We start from the raw sequence: 9,336 nt of genomic DNA, 5'->3' as shown, positions 1-9,336 counted from the left end.
TATATGAGAAAAACCTGACAGTTTAGGTTGAGGTTTTGATTTTATGAGACATGTGTTCTAATTAACTTCAAAAATAAGATACTATGAATTATGAATTAATATTACCGCAGGTTTGAATATCTTTAAATATAAATTGATAACTATTTTTTTAGAAATAAAAAAGAATGAATAAACTATATTCTCATGATTAACATATTGTACCTGAAGCACTGAACTCGATGTATTTCTTTTTTGTAGAAACTCGAGGACAAATGTATAAAACAGCTACTGGAAGAAAATAAATTGTTAAAGGAAACAATAATAAAACTCAAAACATATTCAGCTCGTGTAAATGAATGTAAAGTGGAGGAAGTGCCAGTCTTTTCAGATCCACATAATCAGGTGTTTCCAGATGTTGAAAAAGAATGGTTGAAACAACAATACACGGAAGTTTGTAAAGCTTATAATTATCTCAAAGATAAACTACAAAAATATGAGAGGCTAAACAACGAGTTGGTTGGAAAGTTAGCGGCAGTAGAAAAGTCAAAGCAAGAACTTGAGGAAAATAATCTCCAACTACATATAGACTACGTGTCGGCTAGAGAACACGTACAGAAACTTTTACAACTGGACCATCGACCATGTTTGCACAGCACTTCAGATGCCAAATTCAGAATCGATAAAAGTGAAGACGTTTCTGAAGAGCCCGAATCCTTAGGAACTGCTACAAGTGAAGACGAAGGTCTTGGAGACGACAGCAGAAAAGGAGATTCAACTGGTCCAAGTAGTCTTGCCGATCTCCATGAAACTGAAGAAGATCTTTTGACTAAGTCCTCGGAGTTTAACTTTGCTGAAGAATATGTTATGGAGCATTCAGATTTAAAAATTAACCTTCACACATCACAGGAATTCCAGCAAATGAGATCAGAGTTTGGGGAGATGAACAACTTACGATGTAAAGAAAACCAGCTTTCTGAACGCCGTAATCATTCGAACATGTTTTTCATGGAGTTAAATGAAAAACTAGAAGTAGAAAAAAACCAGATGTGCAAGATTCAATCTGGAAATTGTATCTCTCATCATAACAGTTGTGATGAAATAAACAAGTGGGAAATGGAGATCGAGAAACAACAAGCTAGATTCGAAGAAGACAAAATGCGGCTACAGACAGCGCTAGTAGCAACACAAGTAGAGAAACATCAACTTAAACCACAACTGCTAGAGCCGGAAGAAGTAGAAAATGATGATAGATATCGAGAGGAAAAGTTACAAGAACAAATCAACAACTTGTTTAAAAAACAACAACAAGCTAGGTTCGACGAAGACAAAATGCGGCTACAGACAGAGCTAGTAGCAACACAAGTAGAGAAACATCAACTTAAACCACAACTGCTAGAGCCGGAAGAAGTAGAAAATGATGATAGATATCGAGAGGAAAAGTTACAAGAACAAATCAACAGCTTGTTTAAAAAACATGAGTCATTAAAGGAAGATTTATCTGAAAAAAACATGAACTCTGAAATCGCCATTAAGCAGTTCAGAGCAACAGAACCGTCCAAAAGTGAACTTCGTTCACAAATAACCCACATGGAGGCGCTGTTGCAAAACTTTAAAGTCGACATCCGAAATCTCGAAGCATCTGAAACAGAACTGCGAGAGAAAGTTTTTAAGCTTGAACAGTCATTATTTCATTTACTGTCTGCTGCCACTCATCAAAACTGTGGCTGTTTGATGCGCTCTGGTACTTTTCAACTTGTTAAAACTATAAATCCAGATGTGAAGATGTCATGTGAGAAATCTTCTGTAGAAGTTCAGGTTGATGTTAGCCCTTTTGATAATTCTCGAATGGTGTTAGAAAAGTTTACTCAAACCTTGGAAGACTTTCGGGCAAAGTTTGATGCTTGCTATCACAATCCTGCAATTAATACTATCCATAAAATTTCCAAACCTTCTCTTTGTTTTTTTTCTGAAGTGAAATATGAAAAACAAAGAGATTCGTTGTTTCACATAAAACAAAAAGATTCTACACTGAAAGTGCAACCTTACCAACTGGATGGCCTTCTTTGGAAGAAGTTACATGACTTGGAAAATCACGTTGGGACTTGTAAGAAAAAAAACATAAACAGCGTAATTGTCAGTCTACCATTTCTAAATGGGCCCGAAGAAAAAGAACAGAAAACACCACTATGCCTTAACCTTTTGACCATTGGAAAGTATGATACGTTTGACAAAGAAATGCAAATATCTCTCCCTTTTCAGCTACAAATCATTCCAGTGACAGCGAATGGCATTTTACAGCAGAGATGTGAATATTTTCTTTCCGCAATGTTAAGTTTAGATAGCGGTCAAGAAAGACTGGAAGAACGATTTTGTAAACAAGAAAGAATGAAATATGAATACGAAAAAGAATTAGAAAGAAAAGAAATATTTCACAAAGAAAGAGTGATGCAGCAACAAAAATGGAAACTAGAAGAAATGTTACCACAGAAAAACATTCAAATGCTGAACAGAGAAAAACCTTTATTTCTTGAAAAAGCTTCATCGTCAGATTTAGAAAATCTTGAAAGAAATGTAAAATGGATACAGAAAACATTTCAGGATCTCAAGATAAAACACACTAGAGAACTTGAAGATTTAGAACACAGACATAACCACGCAGTTGCAAATCTTAGTCATAAAATAAAAGGTTTAGAGAAAACAATCGAAAAAATGAAAGATCAGGTAACTAAATATAAAGAAGAAGCAAAAATAATAAACAATGAATTGATTCAACAAATTACTGGTATATCACATCATGTAATTTTTCCCAGAATAGCAGAAACAAGAAACGATGAACAAAACTGCTTTGAAGAGCAGGTCAGACAAAAGAAACATCGTCTAGAAAAACTGAAAGAGGCACATAAGTCACAACCGGAACTCTTAAAATCGGAACGTTTTGGAAACGAATCAAAATTAGAAAAAGAATTAATAGAGCTTCGTTTTCAAAATCAGAATCTTGATGACAAAGTCGCATTGCTTCATGAAAAATATATGGAATTAGAGAAAAAAATAACGTTTAAATCAAGTGATCTTGAGCTCTGTGATCAGAAATACAAATATAGTATGAAACTTTTAGAGGAAGAGCATCATACGGTGGAAGCAAAATTAAAATGGAGGACAAAAGAAATGGAAGACTACATAAAAACTTATGTAACTGCACTGAAAGAAGAAAAGGAAAATTTACAAGTAAGCCTTCAAAATGCCTTGGATGATCTTCATTTCAAAGAAGGCTATGAGTTTCGAATTTCAGAATTAGAAAAACAGATAGTGGATCTAAAAACTAAAAATGATAATGTAACAGAAGACGTTTATTCTTTTAAAGTGCCTAATGCTCAAACAAAGAAAAATGCAGAAAAGTATCATCTTCGTGACATGGAAGACACCAGAATAAGAGAACTTGAAAGCATTGAAGCAGACTTAAGGCTAGAGGTAAGAAGATACAAAATTATGTCGTTATCTGTATAATTAAGTTAGTCATGTTAGAAAGCTAAATACTGTATTTGTCAGGTTATTTTAATGATTACTTATTGTTACAACTATTAAACATATTATAAAATGTTGAATTATCATATTATCTCTCTCCACACGGGCTTGGTCAATTTGACCAACCACGTAACGTTTTTGTACTCGTATAAAGTCTTTATAAATTTGATACTACTAACTTTTAATATAATGTATATATCTTCACGAAATATGCTATCCTTTCGGTAAACATTATTAGCCTTTCCCATACAAAAAATCATATTTTCAGTGAAGTATTTTTAATAAATTAAAAAACAAATTTGTCCCTAAAATATATCGAATATTTGTTTTGAATAACCCGTGTGCAAAGTGATTTTCATGTTAAGATTAAAATACTTTTCTTCATTTCAAAAATCCCAAATTTCATTTGTGTAATCTCTAAAACCTCCTAAATATATTTCAAATGCATATTTTATCTGTATTTTCTCTACCCTAACTCTATACAAGGTTGGTCAATTTGACTGATCTCCTAACCCCCACAAAAAAGAGAAAATCAAAATAAATCTAAATTACCCTCCTTTTCTTTCTAGAATGACTTCAAATGTAGCATGAAACTATATACATTTATCCTAAGTAACTTTAAACTCGTAACAGTATACATCTATTTGTAATTAAATGTTATTGTTTTATTACCCTTTTGATTACCCTTTGAACCGTGTCTAACTACTATTCGCGTCATTATAAGTTGTAAATGACTTGGGGAACGTGCAGCTTATGCTATGCTATCAAATTGCATTACCCATGACCTACTCGGAATTGAAAGTCACAACTGTGTACTTCATTATATATATGAAACTTGAAACTGGTAAAGTTTGGGAAGTTTGAAAAGAAATACCCTTTCTTTGTGGTGGTACAAAATTCCAAACTCACAAGAGTAGGTCATACAGTCTTGGCCAAAACGTTTGCGTATTTTTAACAAATAAGATCGTTATTATTAAGTTGGAATACAAATATACTTAGTGCTGTCAAACTGAGTAATGCATGTTACATTGAACGTCTACATATGTAATTTGTATAATTAGACAGATTCTATATACATCATCAACGATTTATTAGAACAGCTAACAATTTTATCAGACACCTATAGAAAGGTGTGTAATTTAGCGTTTCACCCATCACAACAAAACCTTACCAAAACATATATAATGACAAAATATAACAATAGTTTTCAATAGGATTACAATCTGTAGACTTTGCTAGCCATGGCAATCTCGTAACGCCCTCCTGGTCAAGATAATCCTGCACTTGTTTGGTCAGTATCCTGTTCACTGAATATGTTCACGACATTTCTGTCGTAAGGTGTTGCAAGACTTCTTTCGACCTTGATGTGCTAATCTGATCAAAACACGATCATCTCGAGCAGTAGATTTTCAGCGTCTATCAGTAGACTTTCCTGGAACAACGTTTCTTTTAGTCCAGTGACGTTTCAGGTTTCTGGATACAGTCCACCGGAGTACCCTATTGTTCTAGCAATGTCCATTTGCTTCATACCATTTCTGGACAGTCGAATACTTTGATACCCTATAACTTCTGGCACGTGACGGGGTATGACTCTACACCAAGTTCAGAGAATTTATCTGAACAAAGCGTTGATCTGTTAAGAGAAAGATTATACCAAAAGCATACTCTTTTATACAAACCAGGTGTGTATGTGTTGTTTGTCGAACAAATGCTCAGAACAACTTATACAGACCAGAATATCAACTCGTACATGTTTGTCCGATTATACACTAACTTCTCTGTTACTACTCTTGATACCCAATTATTTGTATGTTATTGATATATTATTTTAAGTCTCTCAGTGTGAGGATATTTAAATATTTAGAAATTTTTTCGTCACTACAGGTTACTCGTCTTCGTCAGTGTTTGTCTGCTTCCAACTCCCACTTGGAGGACCTTGACTGTGTCCGCCGAAACCAAGAACACACCATCACCCGCTTAGAAAAAGATAAAATATCGCTTCAAGATGAGTTGCTGCAGTTGCGCGCTAGTTCTGGAAAATCTCAAGAACTATTTGATAGAATAGTTCAGTTAGAAGAAGACAAAATTAAACTGTTGAAAAGAATTGAAACGATGGACATTGAAGAAGAGTGGAGAGAAGGGCTCAGAAACGTTAACGCACAATTACAGCAACAAGTAAGTGAAGTTTTTATCTATTTCGAAACTACAGTGTAGTAATAAACATAAAAAGTAAACTATCATACTGAAGATGAAATGGACTTTATGGTACTTCTACTTCCATTATCGATCGCCCTCAGTCTGATAACTGTGATTACGCATTACAACCCGATATTACAATTACCAGTGCACAAAATTCAACGAAGTTCGGCGACGCTAGTCGCAGACCACATTCCGTGACAAACTACATCGGGGGGGGGGGGGGGGGGGTGTCTTAATAGGTGTGTTTGGAAGTTTGTGAATTTCTGGCTTGAGCCTGCGTCAGTTTCAAGTCCTTATTTATAACATTGTTAACTGTGCCAAGAGATACGCCCAGCGTCATCACAACAGTGTTTTGGGTCAGAGGGCTATCTTTCTTGAACATATTCTTCACTTAGCGGATGAGGGCGTTGTTCTCCATTGGCTTGGGGAGCCCGATCCTTTTATAAACGTTTTGTTGTGCTAGTTTCCAAGAGAACCATTGAAGGCTCCCTTCTTTGAAACCTTGTGAGTTTTAGGTTTTTATCGTTTAACAATATCGCTGTACGAATAACCTTCCTCGGACTTATTTATCCAGCCATAAGCCGAGAATTCGCTGTGAATGAGCTAATTATATAGGGGCTAAATCTCACTGTGTCACCTCGCCACTGCATTAGCATATATAAATCGGTCTTATAAAGGGCAATTAACCCCCTGAAATAGTAGATCTGAATATTAGATATCTTTTGATGCACAAGATTGATGATTAGTTTACTGAAAAACACAAACCAAATATTCTTTAGCAACTACTTAAGATATTTTACAAATATTTAAAGCGCATGAGGGTATTGTAACTGAAAATAAAGATCTTCAAACAAACACAGAGCATAATTTATGTATCTATTGAATACATACATAATACTTACTGCCCCCTGTACTTACTCCCAAATAATAATAAAACTACGAACATTTATGGCTTTAAATAATATTTTCCCGTTCATTGTCTGGTATTTTTTCCGAGTGTGTAGCTTTGTGCTTAACTTCAAACAAACGAAGGCTAACTATGGTGTTACTTGTTTTCTTCTAAACAATATCACAACTAATGAAAAAAAATTTATCATTCAAAATAAAACACAATTAAATTTGTTCTCTTAAAAGTTAAACCTTTCTATCAATATTTTATTTACAGTTACCCAAAATTAATAACTATGTAGCAAATTTGTAGTAACAAATTACAAAGTCCAGGTGAAAAGGAATATTGAACGGTTATTTTCGAATAAGGATTCATCGTGCTATTAGAAGTTAGTTTTTCTTCATATTTTACGCTCTGTGGTAGAGTTCTGTGTTTAAGAGCTGGCGATCCAAGTTCGAATTCATGCGATACCACAAAATATTTAAGCTGTAGGTGCATTAGAAGAGTGCCATTCAATCCCTTAGCGTGGACGGTGGATAGTAGGGTACTACTGAGTGATTGATTCCCTCAGACAGACATAATAACTTTGTCTTAACTACAAAATATAATAGATATACTGAAATGTACTTATAACACTAAACTTACGATGTTTATTTTTAGCAGGGCTGATCGTGGCTCTATTGGTTAATGTATTGAACTGTGGATAAAAGATTCTGTATTTCTTGCCCTAACACCGTAAAATAAACAAAAATTACCCTCCGTAGTTTGGATCAGAATGATGGTAAAATCTCTCGTGTATTGAACTTTGGTATATGGTCCAGTGGAGCACATCATTTGAAAGTATGTGATGGATTACCATAGTCCGAGCTACAGAAAGTGGAAAATTGCTAAACTATCACTCTTGTTAATAACACACAGTGTGTCCTGGGCAGAGCACGGATAGCCCATTGAGTAGCTTTGTGCTTAACTTCAAACAAAAACAGTGTGTCCTACAGGTAGTTTTGGCCGCACGACACACTACCGTGTGTCTTGGTCTGCTATTGAGCCTAAAGTGAGTATTGAACTTTTTTCAGTTCTTACTCACAAATAATGATAAAACTACGAACACATGTTTCTTTAAATATTATTTTCCCATCCATTGTTTGGTATTTTTTCCCACTGTGTAAATACTTATATATTCCTGTTTAGGAAGTCTTTATTTTTAATGCATTGTTCATTATTATCAAGTACTACATTTATTGCAATCAAAAAAAAAGATTTATTTTTGTTGTAATTGGATTTCAATTCTTTTATAAGACAAAAACTTGTATTTCGTTCTAATTTTAGTAATTCTCTTATTCCTCGACATGTAAACAGTAATTTTACAGAATTATATAGATAAAATCCAGAGTTCGTTTCATCGCTGTGGACAGAGCACAGATGGTCTACTTTGTAGCTTTGCGATAAAACAACACCAGCAATATTTTATTACTGTTTTTATTTATCCTTCTAACATTTATTACTTCATAATTTTATCAGTCACTGTTGATTTGTGTTTAGGACAATGCTGTGCAATGAGCTAACTGCGCTTGTCCACCCCAGAATCTAGCGTTATGCGCTCTGAAGAGCTTACAGCTGAATTCTCAGCTAGGCTGTAATACTTAGTATACCTTCATTAAAAAATTTCATAACACCGGTGGCCAAAGGGAATCACAATTATAAATTATTGTGCAGATTCGTGGTTTGGGGTTTAAAACCCTGTTATGAGTGTTATCTTACTGGAGATTTACAAGCGAAACTGATTACCCCAAGAGTAAATAAGATAGGTCAGCTATATAATGGAAGATTCGATCAGGAAATATTACGAAGTAATTCTGAATTTCTCTGAGTTTGTGCAAAAACATATGAGAGAGACTGGACACAAATGTAGATATGCAGTGAAAATAATAGTTATTTCAAACACAAAACAGCAGTGTTTGCATTGAGTTATCCTAAAGGACAATCGCTTTTACTTGAGAGAGATTTCTAGATTGTCTGTTTTCTCTAAACTTGTTTTAGACTCTATTCTCTTCAAATCTATGTGATTTTGATACTAATCCAGTCTAGGAAAACATCACCTTACATATCAGTCAGCCTAAAATTTGTGATCAAATCATATAAACTACAGATGCGTTTTTTTCCACATTCCTCTTAATTTGTCCATTTTGGATTTAAAAACATGTGAAAATAGTATTTCATATCTATCTTTTGTCTCCCACAAATTACTCGCTCCCCAAGAGGGCCTTTCTTTAGTACCAGAACTCGTCAAATCTAGGCTTATTGGTATCTAATGAAAATAGAAGTTTAACCTCTAGTCTGACCTGTTTTTTTTTTTTTGTAGTTAAACATAAAGTTACACTGTGGGCTATATGTTCTACGCCCACTACAGGTATCGAAACCCATTTATGGGGGGTTATAAGCCTTCAGACTTACTGCTGAGGTACTGTATCTCTATCAATGGAGAAAACTGCTGTCTACTTTCACATACTAAGAATAACTTCATAGCTGTCGTCCCCACGGGTAGACAAGGTGTCAACTTCAATGAATGACACAGAACAGAATTGTTAGTTAGACAGAGTGATAAAAATTTAACGACTTTATTGACAAACATATTATGTGAAACTGCATATACACAAGAATAAACGACAATAATTTGAAAAATTGTATGTTGATATTAGGTCGGCAAGAAATTAATGTCGTTTTTTTAGATGAAAAAAACCCGAACAACT

General features: G+C 34.3%; 1 protein-coding gene across 1 annotated transcript in view; it reads left to right on the top strand.

Moving 5' to 3' along the window:
* Window positions 1-237: 237 nt before the first annotated feature.
* The window catches only part of LOC106471858 (myosin-11-like), a gene marked incomplete at its 5' end in the record, with an annotated part of 36,516 nt that continues 27,417 nt past the window's right edge, over window positions 238-9,336 (top strand). Inside the window, 2 exons of the mRNA XM_022400469.1 lie at window positions 238-3,447; window positions 5,386-5,676. Coding sequence (XP_022256177.1) covers window positions 238-3,447; window positions 5,386-5,676 — 3,501 coding nt within the window. The remainder of the gene's footprint in view (window positions 3,448-5,385; window positions 5,677-9,336) is intronic.

This window comes from Limulus polyphemus, unplaced genomic scaffold (assembly GCF_000517525.1).
Source record: "Limulus polyphemus unplaced genomic scaffold, Limulus_polyphemus-2.1.2 Scaffold4906, whole genome shotgun sequence".
NCBI lineage: Eukaryota > Metazoa > Arthropoda > Merostomata > Xiphosura > Limulidae > Limulus > Limulus polyphemus.
The sequence above is the reverse complement of the archived record's forward strand: the minus strand, read 5'-3'. Positions and strand labels throughout refer to the sequence as shown.